Source organism: Myzus persicae, unplaced genomic scaffold (assembly GCF_001856785.1).
Source record: "Myzus persicae strain clone G006 unplaced genomic scaffold, MPER_G0061.0, whole genome shotgun sequence".
NCBI lineage: Eukaryota > Metazoa > Arthropoda > Insecta > Hemiptera > Aphididae > Myzus > Myzus persicae.
In genome coordinates this window covers 421523-441470 of record NW_019101298.1, presented here as the reverse complement: position 1 = coordinate 441470, position 19948 = coordinate 421523, and the positions used below count along the sequence as shown (strand labels likewise).

The 19948-nt window shown below is 29.8% G+C and overlaps 1 protein-coding gene across 1 annotated transcript; it reads left to right on the top strand.

Moving 5' to 3' along the window:
* The first annotated feature begins 2696 nt into the window (after nucleotides 1-2696).
* Nucleotides 2697-9331, top strand: LOC111028579 (GTP-binding protein 2). The gene is made up of 8 exons (XM_022307278.1): nucleotides 2697-3191; nucleotides 3268-3480; nucleotides 5851-6060; nucleotides 6419-6760; nucleotides 6848-7030; nucleotides 8169-8280; nucleotides 8363-8550; nucleotides 8609-9331. Exons 1-8 carry the CDS (start codon nucleotides 3009-3011, stop codon nucleotides 8882-8884), a joined length of 1707 nt encoding a protein of 568 aa, XP_022162970.1. The 5' UTR covers nucleotides 2697-3008; the 3' UTR covers nucleotides 8885-9331.
* Nucleotides 9332-19948: the final 10617 nt, after the last annotated feature.

Genomic DNA, 19948 nt, shown 5'->3' with positions numbered 1-19948 from the left:
ACCACGATTTTATTTTTTTAAATCTGCTGGATTAACTGTTGGATGTGGGTAGACTATTGTTTTCAAATGTCCCCATAACAAAAAATCAAGTGGAGATATATTTGGAGATATTTTTGGCCAATCAATGGATCTTTAAGTGCCAACCATTTCCCTAAATGATTGTATACCCATTTTTATGTTAATCTTATTTAAAACACGTAAAGAATAATACGTCAAAATATTCAAAAAGTAACCAATAATAAATAATTATAAATGGTTTTATGAATTTTAATGAATAAAAAAAAATTATTATTTATTAAAATTTAAATGGCTCTTTTTCAGTCAATTTTGGCTTTAGAGCCATGGTAAATAAGCCAAAATGACTTTTAAAAAACTAGTCTATCTGAATTTGGTATCGAAAATACTGGTTGTCATTTTAAAAAAATGCATGTTGTACCAAGGGGGTTAAATATTTGAAATTTATCTGAAAATGTGAATTTATATTTTATATAGCACTAGCTAGTACAAAACAAATCAATTTATTCCAATATAATTCGGCCGAAAAATCCAGTGCTCCCTAAATTGGTGAACACACTGTATAATATTATGATATATTGTCAATATTGATATGTGCATACCAATTATGTAATAGTGTAAATACTTTATACCTACTATTGTTGGCACTAGGTACAAGATAGGCGGTAGGTGGTACTTATGTAAACCTTAAGCGTAGCCACGTAGGTGCCTATATAATATATGTAGGTATTGCACTATTGCACTTGTGGTGCAATGCCGCCAACAGCTAGTGTGGTGTGAGTCTGGAGGGGGTGGATGTCCGCCGTACGTGTGTTATTGTGTGTTATTGTGTGTAAAGTGTATCTATATATTATCATATTGTTCACAATTATTAATATTAACTTTATATCAAGTGGAAATGTGGAATGTATACATTGGTACTTAATATAATAACTAATAATTACATTATTATTTGGTATACCTACGTATTTAACTTTAAATGTTAGTCATATTTTAATATGAGTAGGTTGTAGGTACATATATAACAAAACTATTTATTATAGACTCCCCCCGATAAATTGTCCGGTGGCGCTTAAAGTACCTATACAAAAATATATAAAAGTATAATTGTATATAAAACATATTAAATATTTTAATTATATGTAGGTGCTAAATATGTTGGTATAATAATATTATATATGTATGTAGGGGTACCTATGTGTTGTGTTTGAACAAGTAAGCTCGGCTAGTGACGACTGCAGACGACCCAGTTATCAACCCGATTGTCCCGATTACTTAATTTATTCGTATAGGTTTAATGTACATGCCATATTGTTATACAACCAAAAGCATTGTGTCTGTATACATAAGAGTTTCGTCATTATAAAAACACGTACCTATTACCCATATTCGAACCTTTCACTCGCGGCGATCGGTCATTATTACGACCGTACACTACGGCTCTACCTCGGGTAGACAAGACTGCATAATAATAAATAATATTATGACTATCATACACTTCAGTACTTCACACACATATTATGTGCACGCGATCACTGTTATGTGGTTAAGTGTGGATACTGGTTTACATTAAGAGGATGTCAGCATATCCTACTTATTTGTTTTCTCTCTCTGACTCGTACTCACTCGCACCATATCAAAAGTATGTTTAGCAGAACCAACCCTGAACCCTGTATTGTTACTTTTAATATTAGAGTGAATTCATGTATTATCAAACTTTAAGCTAAGAACATTAGGCGTGTCCGTATGTTGGCTATCTTATGATATTTTTATGTAAGTTATGAGTGAGTAAATTATTACAGTTTAAAAATAGTTATAAATAGTTGAACAATTAAAATATCGTAAAGAACCTGTGTAGGGACACAGGTAATGTTTTTAGCATAAAGTTTTATAATAAGTAAATCCACTATAATATAATAAGTAACAATTCAGGGTTGGTTCTGCTAAATATAAATTTGTTACGTTGCGCGTGGGTCAGGGAGAGAAAACAAATGGTGCGCCGACATTTTTCTTAATTTACGGGCCTGCGAATTGCGATCATCATTCATCAGTGATGAGCGGAATGCTGGAAAGTCGCGAATCTCACCAATCATTATAAACATTGAACGTTTACATTTTACTATTTTTTTACTAAAGTACTTAGTATCATTAATTTTCTATACCTTCTTTTAAAAGTACATTTGTAAATCAATGGTAGGTACCGTACGTTTAATATACAGGCCAACAGACTATACATGAAAATACATGATTATTGTATGATTTTTCATAAACCTAGTCCGTCGTGGTTTATTCTGTATAGAATTAACTACAGGTCTCGCACGAATGCATTTCATCATTGTTTTCGTTGGTATTTTGATAAATATTGACTTTTCGGAAACGCTATATTATTAAAAACTATAATATTTTGTCGACAACAAGCGGACAAGAGTTGCACGTAAGTGCCAAGCGGGAGGCGGGAGGTCGGAGATTTTGGTAGGTAGACCTAATCTGTAGGTCGCGAGAATAAGCGAGCTTTCGTTTTGGCACGGAAAGACGGAAAAGCGAAAAACAAAAAACACCTGTTCGAAAAGTCGCCCTTGAAAATATGATGCCATATTATCGTCCGAGTGTCGGACGTTTCTCACGTCGTCGCACGATAACGGCGGTCGGACTGATAAGTGATAACCACCGTTGTCGGTCGGGTACCTATCGCGGTATCGCGCACGGCCAAAATACGGCGACGGACGGCCTTGCGGCGCTTTGTTTATAAATAAATCTGGTACCAGTGCCTTGTAGTGGTACAACGAGCCACTCACTCTCGGCGGGCCGCGGACGGTATTTGCGCGCAATATTGCGTAAATCGTTTGATCATATTTTGTATTATTACGGCAACCGTGCGACGACAGTGGCGCGGCGCAGCGTCGTCGGATAGACGATCACACAGAGCGGTGAAATGATTTCCGTTCGCATTTAGTTGGAACAACCGTGGGAAGCCAATACCCGGGGCCGTCGACATGGATTCGTTTTTGGACCTATTCGACCCGGGCACCAGTCCCCCGACCAATTGCGATGTGTGGCCAGAAGACGACGACGACGACGATACCCGTCTGCCACCCGAACCGCAAATGGGCAACGTCGAGTACAAGCTCAAGCTGACCAGTCCGTCGAAGTTGCGCTTTGAACATCTAGTCACGCAGGTGAGACCCTTGTTTCATGCTCGTCGGTTTCAACCGAATTCAGCTTAACATAGTTGTGCCTATTTATCTGTACTAGTTGAAATGGAGGCTCAGAGAGGGGCACGGCGAAGCTATTTACGAGATTGGCGTCGAAGATACTGGGAGGCTGACCGGATTGTCTTCTGATGACATGAAGTCCAGTCTGATCACTCTGGATCAAATGGCCCTTAAACTTGGTGCCACTACATCAGTATTACGAGAACGTTGTGTTAGAAAGGACAAAATGGTTGCGGAAGTTTTAGTTCGAAAGGTTTTTATCTTTTATACAAAATTATTATTTATAGGCATGATTAACAATTTTATACAACTATACCTATTAATCTTTAGATAACACTTTACTAATAGTTTACCTAAAACAATTTGAAATATCCATGTACTATCTTAGGCATTTTTTTGTATCATATACTTAACATACCTGACTAATTTAAATTGAATTTTAGTAATATTTCATCTTTAATCATTCTATAATCTAATGGCAGTACAAACATTTGAAGGTTTTTATTCTATTTGTTATATCATATTTCTCAACGTTGTAGAAATCAATATATAAATTGATGGTTTTCCTTATGAAATAAAATGTACATTCTTAAAGTAAATTCAAATACTTCTTATTCATTGATTTTAAAGTCTAAAAATGAAACATCCATTCTTGTAAACAATAAATTGTTTACTTTTACATTTTTTTTCATCCATATCATTAGAATTAGTTAAATGAAGGTCAAGTTCATAATTTAAAGAAAATGCCTATTAAAAGAAAAAAACTGATTAACATAGTACAATAAATGAATAAATACAATTTCTAAATAAAATGATTTTATTTGATTGTATTAAATTGTACTTATACACTGTCTTATAAGTATTAAATTGTTATTTATAAATGAATATTATTATAATATGATTATCTAACATTTTCAATATAATAATCCATAACAGATTTTTCATTATTACCCCAGACTCAATAGTATTCTTTGATATACCTATTTATAATGAAAGTCATTTTATTATTCTTCTATTGATGTTTCCCAGTTCAGATATACATTAGAATAAAAACTAAAAAAGATAATTATTTCATCATATTATGTCTTATTGTCATTTTGTTGTAAATGATATTGAAGATAATTTTTTTATGATAAGATACCCTCCAAAATGTGCGTTCATCACGTACAAATAATAAATATCAAGGTCATTTCTCAGCTAAAGTCTATGACTTATATCTGATAAAAAGTTAATAATTTAAGGTGTTGGAAGTAATTTAGATACATAACTATTTTTAATCAGTACATTTTTATTAGTTAGTAAGACATTGGTATTAGCTTAAAACATTAATCCTTACATTCTTTTAATAAATGGGCAAAGTTAGGTAAAATAATTTGTAAATATTTATAACCTAGTACTTATAGACACTATTAAAAAGAATTACAATTTGTATTAATTGTATAATATATATAGTTGAAATGGTGATATTAAATATTTTAAGAATTCAAAATAACATACATTTTAAACTAGAACCTTACAATTAAAATTAAAGAAAGTATCATAAAATTACCAAAATTCAGAATAATCAGTATCTTATATTTTAAAAATATAACAAATATTTGGATGTTAGGTAATTATAAGTAGGACATGAATTTGTATGTAAATTTCAGATTTCTGATTAGAAATGAGCATCTTTCCCCAAATGAAGCAAAACATTTTATTTCCTCATATTTTTCGGAAGTTAATGCGTGGCTACAAAAAAAAAACTTACTAATAAGTACATATTTTGGATTTTTTTATTTAGTTACTTATTTACAATATATTGAAAATTATGATTACTATGTGGAAATTGTGTTCAATCTGTTGTAGTAAATTAAAATAAGATTAGATAAGTAAAAAATTTTGATATCATCATATATCATAGTAGCTACTATTAAAATGACTTGTTCTTGTTTTTCATTCGTGCTTCTGTTCAATTCTTTTCCTGGCACTTTTCTTTTATTATATTATACTGAATTACAACTTAAAAAATATAAAACATCTATAACATTTTTATTTTATATTTTAACAATCTTAAAACATGTAATATTCTATTAAAAATAACAACATAAATATTTAAATATTATTGTATTATTTTTACATATTTTTACATATTTTATTACATAATAATTTGACCGCTGATGAACATATTTTTCTTTATTAAAATAAAACATATTGTCACTATGTTATTTACATGTTCAACACAGCTGAATGGTGATGCAATTACTTGTCATTTCTATTTGTATGTGTAATAACAGCAAAAGTAAAATAACAATTTTTTATGTTTGTTCCTTATGGCCTCCTTAAATTTTAGAGATTTACAATAAAAGCTATATTTATTAAACGACATTAAAATTTACTAGAAATTAACGCATTTATCAATGGATAAGAACTGATATGAAGCTTTACTGCGTCGCCGGCGTTGAGTGTGTTAATAAGTTATATCATTGGGATTTAAAAATTTTAAATGTTGCTTCATTGTAATAATCATCAAATTTTTATGATACCAATTTGCATAATTCTGAAAAGAATTTAGCCTGATTATAAAAAATGTTACCTATTTTCAGGCCAAAAGTTTATTTTAATTCCATTTTGTATGTCTTAGGTTCCTGATGACCAAGAATGTATCGAAGTTATGGTTGCTGTATTGGGTGGTGCTGATGCTGGAAAGTCAACTCTTCTTGGGGTCTTAGCACATGGCGAATTTGATAATGGACGTGGTAGTGCACGGTTAAATGTTTTAAGACATTTACATGAACTTAGATCTGGACGAACTTCTTCAATATCTCATGAAATTCTCGGTTTTGATACTGAGGTAATTTAAATGTATTAAAATAAATCAATTTATAAATAATGAATAGATAAAGGTTAATATTCTTTAATCATACCAAACAAAATTAGGGTTACAGCTTTCAGTATTATAATATATACATAAAAAAAATGAAATTGTCTATCATCTGATTACTTTTAAAATTAATAATTTAACTTCAAATAAAGTTTAAAAATTATGAACTCGAAAAAATGAAAAAAAATGAAATACACAATAAACTATTATAATCAAAACAGATAAAGTATTTAAATAAATAATATCTGGTCTGTAACCCTGAACATATTTTCTAGTTCTTTAAATATTTTTAATTACAACTTTCTAGTAATATTTAATTATTTTAAAGGGCGATGTTATTAACTATCAAAAGGCACGTACAGCTGAAGAGATTAGAGATCGTTCATCTAAATTGATCACATTCCTTGATCTGGCTGGACATAAAAAATATCTTAAAACTACCGTAGCTGGTTTGAGTGGTTATTGTCCAAATCATGTTATGTTAGTTGTGAGCAGTCCTGCTGTAAATGTTTCTAGTCCTACTCAATTAGACATGACCAAAGAGCATATGGATTTAGCACTAGCACTTAGACTTCCATTTTGTATTGTTGTTACAAAGACTGACATTACTCCTGCAGACAATACAATCAATTGGTTGGAGTCTGTATTAAAATCAGTTGGGTGTCGAAAAGTAAATTATATCATATGTTTATTACTTGATTAAGAATCCATTAAGTTTATATAAATTTATAATTTTTAACTCTATTTTTAATTTCAGGTTCCTCTTGTTGTTAAATCTGACGATGATGTCATTACTGCAAGTTCAGCACAGCCAACACAAAATGTTGTGCCAATATTTACCATATCTAGTGTTACTGGTGAAAATTTAGATTTACTCACTAGATTTTTATATGTTTTACCACCGAGTATAAGTATAAAAGAAAAAGAAAGATTGGAACAGGTACAATAATATTATTTTCTGTTAGACTCCAAAGTCGGTAAAAAATGTATTGCACCACCCTACAATATTAATAATATAATGTATGATTTATTAAAATATTGAATACTATTCGACAAATATAGGTAGAAATACTTTTTTTATACTTATCAGTATGTTATCTAGGCTATATTTGGGATTTATATTGTGAATCTTCTTGTTAGTACATTTTTGGTTGCCATTGTTGGGTTTCTATGACTAAGTTATTTTAATTTAGTAAAATATCTTAAAATTGATTTTTCTCAAGTTAGGTTAAGTTCTAATAATAATAAAAATATTATATTATCACATTTTTCTAAACTTAAAATATACTTGAAACAATTCAAATATATGAAAACTGTTTTAACATTTCTTTGAAACAACCCAAATAGATGACATGTCAATGTAATTAGGTCAAAATTATTCTCCTCCCAATTTTTTTTTAATTATCGTTTATAATAGAATTAATAATTATTAATGCGTGAAATATTTTTGATTAAAACTCTATTTTCTGTAAGATACAATTAATAATTGAACCTAAACATGGTTATTGCCTACCACATCTTTTGTTATTTTGATACTTCTAATTTGTTTATATGATAATATGCTGTGGGCAACTAATTAAATTTATGTAAGCAACAATTCGGTGTGGTCATTAATAATAAAAATATTTTGGCGCTTGACACAAGAATTATTGTGTCGTTGACTACTCACTTATTTGATAAGAAAACTTTAAAATCTTAAAACATTAGATTTTGTCATCATCATGTTAGTTATTTTCATGCCTGTTGTTTACAGCTTTAAACTTGATCATTGATAACATATTAACATGTCATAAAATAGTGGTATTGCTAAATGTATGGATTTTATAATGTGTCATCTATAACCCTTTATAATAAGTGTCACATACAGCAAATAGCATTTTAATGGAATATTCGTTTGATGTAATGTATCATCATACTTAAAGATTCTATTAAATATTTAATTATTAGGTATTGAATTGTAGTATTGTAAATTTGTATAGCACAATACAACTATAATTATATGGGTGCAATACATTTTCCATCCGTCAAACATAACTAAATTTTAAAATTTCCACAATAATATTATCTTCTTTTTTTAGGAATGTTGTCAGTTCCAAATAGATGAGATTTTTAAAGTTCCAGATATTGGTACAATTGTTGGTGGTGTGCTCACACAAGGTGTTGTCAATATAGCCACAGAACTAGTCATAGGTGTGTAACAGTAAATTCATTGTGCTGGTTACAATAATACAATTATTAAACAATTTATGCAGCATGTTTATTTTATTTTTAGGTCCTCTTGATAATGGAACATTTGTTCCAGTTACAGTACAGTCTATACACAGAAATAAAGCTCCATGTCGTGTAGTAAAAGCAACGCAGAGTGCTTCATTAAATTTAGAAAAAGTTATTCCGGGCTTGAGGAATGGCATGGTACTGTTGGGATTAGGCGTGAACCATAGTGCCTGCATATTCTTTCAGGTATGGCCCCAATTTAGTTGAGCCAAACAAATTTTTATCATTTGAATTTAATTTGTAGGCTAGGATTGTGGTGCTTTACCATGCGACGTCCATACACAATGGATTTCAAACCACTGTACACATTGGGAATATACGCCAAACTGCTGCTATTGTTGCTATCATGGAGTGTGACAAACGAGGCATGCACACTAATGATTCTGCATCAGTAATATTTAAGTTTGCACGCCATCCAGAATATGTAACAGAAGGCATGCGATTATTATTCAGAGAAGGGCAGACTAAAGGAATTGGGATTGTTACTCAGGTGTTTGCTTTGCAAGTAGTGGCAGGATAAATATTATGTTTGTATATAATCAACAGTTGATATTAACACAGATGAATATAGAGCACTATGAAGTAAACTTATATAAAATTAATCTTTTGAAATTGTGTGTTGTAAATTAGATATTTTACTTATTACAATGCATAACAATTGTGCCTATAGTTACAACAATATATTCTTAGAACAGCTATAGTATACAACTTTAAAATAACATATATCTATTTTCTAGAGATTCAAGATGACCACTCTTTCTTTAACATTTTATGGTTTCTCTAAATTATATTCATTTTCAATGATTAAAGAAAATCATGAAAAGTTATTTAGGGAAAAAATTAAAATATAAATAAATATATGATAAACTAGAGACCGGTTTTAAGAATTAAATTAAATATTGTTTGGAAATATGATTCTGCATATTAAGACTTTATTTTATATTTTTATTGTATAATGCTAAAATTACCATTTTTATGTACGCATTCACAGAAAAGTATGCATAAAAAAAAAAGTTGTTACATAATATGTTAAATGTTTAAATATGTATAAATAACAAATAACAATGATTTTGTAAAATATTTTAAATAATTGTTTAATATCATATATTTATGTATTATAAAATGAAATATAAATAAATAATATATTTTTAAAGCAAGCAACATAGTTTAAATGTTAGATTTATCTTTTAATGTATAAATAACTTCAAACAATTGAGGATTTTAGAAATTATCAGAATGTATATTTTGTATATAATTATTTTTACATTAAATGTGTAGTGTAGAAATAGTTTTCTGTTAGAAGATTAGTCAGTACACTTATTAGTTTTAGTTGTGAAGAGATAAACCTGAGGAAAAGGAATGAAGTACAAAAAGTAATTTTAACGTATAATTTAAAAATTTATATTTTGCAGTCTAGTTGTAAAATTGTGTTTAATGTAATGATTATTTAGACATTTAAATATTTTAATTGGATATTATTTACCATCAAAGTATATATTATTATTATCTTAAGTTTTTTTTAGTTATATGTGATAATGTTTCTACTTGTATTCAATATAGCAATTAATACAGCTTAACAAATAATATTAAATACATTATTTATCAGTACTTATTTTATTGTTTATATATATTTTAGATCCTGAGCTGAGACAAGGTGTATTGGTTTTACTATGATAAAAACAATATTGTGTGATGGAAACAACCTGAAATATTGTCAGGTCTAGAGCACACATCATTGTATCCAGTTGGCCTCATGATACACTATAGTATATTTATGTGAATCATGACAACTATTAAAAAACAGCAAACTCTATACTAATGGTCACCTTGGTGTAATGAGTATGAGTATGATTAAATCACCATTATACTTTATTATTTTTTCATGGATTCTACAATAATGTGATTTTTTTCTGTCTATCTTTACCTTTTAAGGCAGTAACATACTTTAATGTTCTATTTAAGCATCTTTTCTGGAAGGAAAGTGAATTTAGTTTGTGCTTTGCGGGGTCAACAGTTAATAATTCCCAGTATTTAATTATTCTATGATCTATCTCAGACATTCAGACAACATATTGGTTAATAAGAAACTCGCATCCTATCACATTTTTTTTGACTATGTGGTTGGATCTATTGTCTTTGTATATGTAGTAAATAGTAATAGCATATTTATATGTTGTGGTACAGCATGCCAATCATACGAAGTTTTAGATTCTGAGCGGAGCGAAAGAATGAATTGGTTTTACATTTGTGTTGTTTTTCTGTCTATCATCGCCTTTGGGGCAGTAAAAACTCCTATTTTCTACTTCATCATATTTTTGAAAGTGAATCTAGTTGGTACGTTTGGGGTTGAAACTTGCAAATAAGAAATTGTAAGTATTTTTAAAAATAATTTAGATAAAATGGGAGTTTTAAGCAAAACCAATTTTTGTTATTTTGTTCAAAAATGGATAGTTGTAGATACCAAAGGTACACCAAATGTTTATATGACCATTTTCAATACCTTCATAATACAGTTTTCAAAATATTTTTGACCTTTTTGAGTTATTTATAGGCAAATCTTGATTTATAACCTAGATTCAATTATTATTGGACTTTTTTTATATTATTGATAAAATAATTTTTCTCTCGATCAAATATGCAAGGTTCCTCATAGGCTGTTATAATAGCAATTCAAAAATATCCTAGATATTATGGTGGCACAATTTTTTTATAAACTTTTATATTAAAAGTTAAAACTGTTATTTAAATTCACCAAAATTTGCAAATTATTTAGTAATTGATATTTTTATGGCTAAGGATTAAGAATTTTAGCCAGAGTTCCTCATAAATAGATACCTAATACTTAAACCATAAATTGTAAAAAATTAATGAACACAGTTTTTTTTATAGGTGTTTTAAGTTCAAATTTGATATATTTGAATGAAAAATAGTAATTTAAAAAATTAAAATTATGTATTTTATTCAGATAATTCATGAAATTCATATTAATATATATAACATACCTCATTATTTATAATTTATATATTATGCATTTATTTGAAAATATTAAAATTTATTTTTATTGTTAAATGTTTGATATTTTATTAATTATTATTGATTTGTGTTAGGTAGTACTAGTTAATTATTCATGTTTTTTCTTGGGTAGTATGGTTGAAGGCCACTAACGGGGAATGTATCTTCAGTTATTTTATTATTTAAAATGAGTTCGATTTTATAATTTAAGTCATTGATTTTCTCTAACATTTTGAAAGCGCCTCTATATTGTGGACCTAATTTGGGAGATTTTCCTATTTCTAAAAATGGGAATTTTATAAGAACCAAGTCTTCTGGATTAAAATTAATTATTTGATGTGATTTTTCATGATATTTTCTTTAGTTTGGTGAGCTATTGAAATTAAACTAAGAATTTTATTACGTATGCATTAAATACAAATTACTATATTTTACGTTTTAACTTAATGTAAAGTATGGTAAATAGTAGGACCATCTGGATTGATTATTATCTTCAATGTGATTTTTTAGTGAATTAGAAAAAACATCATTAGCCTTTTTGACCAGCCCCTGTGAACGGGGGGAGTAACTTGTTGATAGGACTTGTTTTATACCTAAATTGTTACACATATCTCCTACGAGTTTATTTTTGAAGTGAGTGCCTCTATCAGAAGAAAATATTAAAAAAATATCCCCAATGGGATATTATTTGAATGATAAATTTCACCGTTGATTCGACAGAAGTAGAGGCGACAGCTTTTGTGAATATGAATTTCGTACCTATTATTGCACGCATCCAATAAATATGTACACTAATATGTATTTTTTTTTTGATTCATAGTTGTTAAAGGACCTAAATAGTCTTAAAAAATGTTAGCCTATCTAATGGTTTATTTGATAATTTTATAGATTGTAATTGACCTATTGGTTTGCCTTCCGATTTTTTATTTATGTTGTATTTATGGCACGGTCTTATAAATTCAGACTTTAGAGGTATCTTTTACCAAATTTTCCCGATAATATTTATTTTGTATTTTATGGATTGTTCTTGTTATACCCGTGTGACCTGTAGGTGATTCGTGATATGATTTTAATATATAATTAATTAAAGTTTTTAATTACTAAAATTGGTACAACATTTTTAGGAGGGGTGAATTTTTCGTAATATAAAATTGTATTTAATAGTAGAAAACTTCGCCTTTTTCTTTTTATATTTTTAGGAATATTTTTATTATTTGGTTCCACTATTACTTTAATTATATCAGAGCAAAGTTTGTCTTTAGCTTGTTCATTTTCTATGTTATCTTTAACTACATCAATTTTATTATATAACTGCATTCATAGACATAGCATCTGCTATTAAATTCTTTTTACCTTTCTTGTAAACTATATCAAAATTTAAATCTTGTAATATAAGTGTTAGTCTGGCTATTCGAGCTGAAAGAATTTTTAAATTTTTGTAATATTGAAGACTTATGTTGTCGCAGAAAACGGTAAAATGTCTTCCCCATAAATATTTGGGGAACGATTATGGTGTACCACAATGTAGTGTTTTAGGGCCGATTTTGTTTATTTTACACATAAATCACATTTTTATATTTAATTAATAGTTTAATAGTTGCGTATGCAGATGACATGCCTCCTTTTTTCTAGTACCTAACAAGTGAGAATCTGAACAATCTGCAATTAATTGCAGGTTATGTGCACATTTATTCCCATTTTAACGCAGGTCACGTGTTTTGACTTTTTAACATTTTTGCACTGTACAAATGTGCACAGCGATTGTGTGCTCTGCTGCACTACTATACAAAAGTACCGATACCGTTCCGGCGTGGACAACACCCCGGCCGTTTGGCCCAATCCAAATACAGTGATCACTGGTTTATAGAATCAGCCGTTTATTAGAATCAAAAATGAAAATCCTAAACCGAATTGTATGTTACTGATGTTAAATTTACCTTTTATTAGAATCACTAAGTATCGGATAATTGAATCACTTTTATGAATATTCTTAACGTTTTATGGTATTTCAAACTGATTAATTTATAAAACCCATTTTATTTTTGAACTTATTGTCAGTAGGTATATCGTTGTACGTTATTATGTTATTCAATTATCTTTGTGCGTCGTGTACTTGTGTCATTTATTATGTATGTTACATTAAATATGTAATTATAAATAAATATGTAATTGTATAAAAAGATTGAATCATGAAAAAAATGTTGTAAATGTTTTATAGAATCAAAATGACCGGCACCAAAGTGATCACATTAAGCGGAACCCACTGTATTATATTATTTTCATATTCAAGATTTAACATTTATACATTTATACTTTGAAACATACTCTTAACAACATTACAGGTACTTAGCCTTATGAATATGATTTATGTTTTCGATTTTTCTTGAGTTTGGGAAGGTAGTGCACTTGCACTTGTGCACATATAGGTACATGAGCCACTACTGATCCTACCAAAATGCAGTTGCATCATGTTTGAAGAATAAACTATTGCACAACATTTTTAGTAATATTATTTTATTCCATATTAAGAATAGGGATTTGGCGCGAATTTTAAGTATGTGATTCGTAGTTAATAATGGTGATACTGATTTGAGGTAGGTTTTTATTTGTTTACATGTTAGAGAATCTTATGACTAGAATAGGAAGTGCACCAATTGGTTTTATATAATCTGTGCTATTACTCTGATACAATTATAATGTTATAACTGCAGTTAAAACAGCCTATAGGATATAAGACGTATGAAATAAATTAACACAAAATCTGTTTACTTATTGCAACTATAATATTATAATTTATAATGTACTGACATATTTATTACTTCGAATGAAAACACAAAGAAGAACTAGAACAGAGTTTCTCACCTATTATTCTTAAACACTAGCTTATGTTCACTAGAATGCGTCATAACATTTTACAAAACGATTTACTGAAAATGAACCTTTTTCGTAGGTATTAATTTTTTATTTTTTCGTGATATCCAACACGGTTTTCATTCTTTTATTAATTGCAATCACAATACAATACTTATCAATCACATCTTGTGCTATTAATACAAATACCGACAACAGAACATAATATTGCAGAATTTAAATGACACATCATTGTTTTCTAGTCGGTTTTATGACATTACCTATGTGATTTCTTAGTTATTTATGGTAGACGTGCTAATACGGTCACTTTGGTTATCCCCAAGACCGAATGTATACTGAATTTGTCATTGTGCGATGAACAGCAATACAGATCTCGAATTTCGAATTCGTAAGTACGATTGTCTATAGTAATATGGTACTGCAGGCTATCTGTAGTAAAAGCGAAGTCGGATATTGCACTGTGAAACCAATCTTTGAACACTGTCAAAATATGAACGAATTAAATAAATACCAAATAATAATGTGTGGAAATGCATTTCGTTGTAAATCGTCCCGTTTATATTAATCACATATTTTTTATTATTATGATTAATCCTATTCGGTCCACCAGTACAATCAATATGAAATTATATTGTCGGGCGAGCACGTGTACACATAAATAAATAATAATATAATATAGGTAATTATATAATAATTAGACATTTATAGAAATATTCAAATATATAGAAATCAACAATTATATATGCTCACTCGTGTTTACACGCACAGGATGGTCCATTCGTTTTTGATATGGTTTAATGTGTATCATAACATAAACATTTTTTATTTTTTTTGTTTAGTTACTATAATACATAATATTATATTATTATATTATTTCACACATATATTTCACTCACTAAAACATCGATAAACATTATTATTTAAGTTTGAATACATTACTGGTCAATACTCAATTACGTTTTCATTTCAACAACACTTACGAGCGACACGATAACAAAAACATTATATAACAAAATGAAGTACATAAAGTATAATATATAGTATATAATACCTACCCATGTTTATATAATAATATAATACATAATGTAATAATATACTATTGGTAGGTATGTGTAAACAGTATTATCATAAATGTTAGGAATGTGTTTGATTTTAATGATTTTATACAATAATACAATAATAATATTATGTTATTATGCATTTGACTGTGATTCGTGTGTATTATTATAATATTAAAGCGAACTGTGCAAATTACGTGTTACTTTTACCTGAAATATAACACTAGAGTCTAATATTATTTTATTATATTTGGTACAACTATACAATCATATACCTAGGTAGTAACTAGTAAGTAATATATAGGCAATACCATGAATGCATTGTACATCATAATAATAACTCTAGGCGTTAATTCTAGAAAAATAAAATTCAAAGTAAAAAAAAAAAAACTTAAAAATAGAAACATGAAAAGCTGAATAATATAGTACTTACAATAATAATACAAAAAGAAAACGAAATCAATACATTAAAATATAATTGAATACACGTGTAGGCATATATATTATATAGTATTACAATAGGTATAGGTAATACTTTATATTATATAGTATACGGGGCAAAATGAGATCATGAATTTTATTTTTTACGCTTTTTTTTTAAAGTGAGTTACTGTCATAAACACAACTTATTAGGTACATGTATTAGGTATATAATTATTACACGAATTAAAAAAAAAAACAACAAAAACAATATTAACTAATATTATGTTAATCAATACAAAGCGGTAACATAACCAGAATAATAATTGTATACTGCAAAGGCATATTTATATAAATTATAATCTGTTATTAATGTTTGTTGATGATTGTCTTAAAACTCCGCGGAATTTGTTTAATATTGCAATCGTTTTGTGTTTCCTAGCTGGACCCTATTCAAAATCGAACCCCTTAATGCGATTGATATCATACAACAAGCACCTACTGAATTGTTTTGAACAAAAAAAACTTGCGACAATTATGAAACGATGACGCGCTTGGATTTTACTCTAGAAAAAAAAATAACTTTAACATTTTAAGCCTGAGCATACCTATTTGTCGCACGTGCAGCATGCAGTACTTATAGTTTATCATTGGTTCGGCATTATTGTACATGTAAAATATTTTTTGGTAAGTACCCACAACAATTTTGTTAACGTTAAGAAAAAAAATACACAACATAATATTAATAAGTAATATAATTATTAATTACTAGCTTAAATTATTATAATATAATATGCAATCAAATTGAATGTACACAGCTTATACGTTGTTGAAAACGAGTAGGTAAAATGTTATTATAGTATAACATTGGTAATAATATAATATTTAACTTTATACATAATATTTAATATAATAATAATATATATTATAGACTCATACTTAAAACGTATGATGGATTATTATTTTTGATTTTTATAGTTATTACTACTACTAAAACAAAATGCGTGCCTATAATGTATTATATTAAATTATGTAATATGAAAAAAAAAATGGTACTTATCACTAATGTAAAATTTAAATATTATTAAACACTTAAATAAATTGTATAAAATGGTGGAGAGGGAGGGGGTCGAGACAGAGTGAGAGAGATAGAGAGACGCATATATTATAAGAACGATCAAATACGTATTAAAAATACTAAATGCCTACCCACCTACGTATTTCATCGAAAAATTAACATCAATAACACACAGTAGTTATATTGTGCAGAACTAACACTCCGCCACTGTTACTTTTGGCATCTACTACCTAATCGCGCAACGAAGAACCGTTTTTCAAAATAGTTTAATTTCAATAACATAATAATAATAACAATTGGTATGATTTTTTGTTTTTTTTTTTTAAATTCCAATAGCTTACTCATTAACACCATTCATATACTTACACAATAATAACAATAACAACAACAACATCGACCCGGTCGAAAAATGAAATTAAGGATGCGGGGAGGAAATCTTTACAGGTAGGTACGAACAACCGTCGAGGTGTCCGTAAAATATTATCGTTTTATTGCAAGTGCGAGAAAAGAAAACCAGCACCTAATTATAATATTTATAGTTGGATGAGCAGGTATATATACCATGTTTATGAATCATTATTTATAATTAAAAATGAATATATTAGTACCTAGGTGTAGGTTAGGTATCATCAGATTTGACGAGCGACGTCATGTATCTCGAGTGTTTTCTACTATTTTATGGGTTCAGGCAAGTTAATTTTTTTAAATTTTTCTGTCGTTTTTTTTTTGTACAGAGCATATCAGTTAAAAGTTATTTCACGATATGAAAATAGAATCTAATAACCATAATACCTTATAGTTCGTTCGTCTATTACGCTTTCAGAAAAATAATATGAACTAAGTTCAGTTTGGTTCGCAGTTTGGTCGGGTCATACAAATTTTTTTTTATTCGAGTTGCTGTTACTCGTTAGGAACTGAACGGGCGAAAAAACAATTGTGTTGTAAAATATTATTTTAATACTTTATGTTAATACTTGTGTAACTGCATCTGTGCGAACCCGACGAATGACGATCCCCAGACTGCATATTATTTTTTATGAAACCTATTTATTTTTTTGTCAATCTTTTCTACCTGAATTGTCTATCTTGTTGAAATAACTAAGTGCTTAGTTGAAAAAATGTGTAGGTATAACCTAACCAAACACGAATATAGTTATATTTTAGACGCTTTATTTTTTTTTTGTGTTAATTAATTATTTAATTATTCGGTAATTGAAATACAATTTACCGGAAAAAATACAACTATATACTCTTGATTTTTTAGTCAAACATTAGTGTTTAAACTACTTAATTTATCTGCACAGTTTTTGGAACGAAAGACAGGAATTGTCAAGGTCTGTCTTATATCTGAACATATGAATATACCTAGATCGGGGGCACCCCAAAAATGTTTTGTTATCAATGTCTAATCTACTCGATTTACAATAATCCTAGTAAAATGTTTTTATAAAAAGGGAATTCAAATTAAGTACGATGAAAGTGTGCAGTCTTGCACGCCTCAAAGGGAAAATACTAAAATCTATATAATTATAATAATATAATGTCGTCACATAGCAGAATAATCCGTCGTCGGAAAATCCCACCCGCCCGCCCACCTACATATTATATACAATATTGTACATTTTGGGAATCACAACGTCCGGGACGGTGTAGTTTTTTTTGTTTACGACCACTTTTCCCTCACCACCGCCGACTTCTCAAGACCGACAACCATGGTTGTCCTCGTTCCTGCAACTACACTTGTATAGTTGTGTCCATGATATAGGCGGAGGTAGTTACGATTTCATATGAACTCATAGCAGACGACGACGGACAATGGCAATAAATATTTACTGCCAAAGTGTGCGCGAGCAGCACTTACGATCATACTTGCCCTCCCTCACAATCACACACCTCCTCCATAGCTCGCGGAAACCGTTATACCGCTACAGCCATATTATTCGCACCCAAGACATGGTACAATCTCTCGTCCGTAATATGATAATATGATATAATATTATCGTCTTTACACACATCACCATCATCGTTATTAAAGCCCGCGGTTTCTTGTGCTCGAAAAACTTCGGCTGGCTTACATAATATAATATTACCATGGTCATTATGAACTAATAATATATTATTTGACCATCGGCTGCAGTGTCTTTATGTACCGTGATGGCCGCAGCGGCGAACCGATGGTATACCTTTGGTTACCTGCATAAAGCGCGTTGTACATACGAAACCGTCGATTCGATGGGTACAATGATTGTCATCATCCTCTAGTCGCGACGTTTCCGCTCGTGTCGTAGACACCCACAGTCGCACCGTAATACTATATTAACGCCGATCGCCACCCCTTCGTACCCCCACTCTCGTTAAACACCCACCCACCCACACACACACACACATACCTCCAAACCACCCCCTCATCATACCCCAACATCACCTCCACCGTGCATACATACCGACAACCAGGTTATTTCGCGTATTTCGCGATTTAATATCATATCATACTATACTGCTGCTGGGAACATCTCACGACCGGACTGATCACGTGCGCTGTACAATATCGTCCGGCCGCGGACAGTATTTCATTTACTTCCTACAGTATTTACAACATTATTTTGACTGGCAATATTTTCGTCTAGACGGCTGCTGTGCAAGGAGACCACAGGCAGGCTGTCCATTTAATAATACAGATATTATTATTATTATTATTTACCCATCTTCGCGAGCGAAATGCTTTTGCTATCGATTTTCGTTTATCTGCGACTCATCTGTATACGTGCATACGAGTATAGGTAGTATATGTAAGTATTAAACCGTCTGCCGCCGAAGCCGACTTTCGTCGTGGCAGACGTTGTTACGATATTATTTTAGTATATTATAGTCTGCAACGCGCTTATGCGTACGTACATTTTACGTGTCTGTGACGAAAATGGCGACTGCCGGGTGAGTGCGGAAGGACGACGAACGGCGAGGGATTTGCGATCGAGAAGGAAAGTTCTATAGACTGCAGCAGACGGTATATATATATATATATATTTATAGGTACGCAGTACTTACAATAAGCACGAAAATGCGTATTGCGTACATATCGCCATTTGAATACACGAGAGTGGATCGAGAGCGGTCGTTGTTGGGCGTAGTGGCGTCTATAGGGCTC

Coding starts and splice junctions, on each gene's coding strand:
- LOC111028579 (XM_022307278.1), top strand. CDS start 3,009: ATGGATTCGTTTTTGGACCTATTCGACCCGGGCACCAGTCCCCCGACC. Junction 6,761..6,847: donor AATCAGTTGGGTGTCGAAAA/GTAAATTATATC, acceptor TTTTAATTTCAG/GTTCCTCTTGTTGTTAAATC. Junction 8,551..8,608: donor GTGCCTGCATATTCTTTCAG/GTATGGCCCCAA, acceptor TTTAATTTGTAG/GCTAGGATTGTGGTGCTTTA.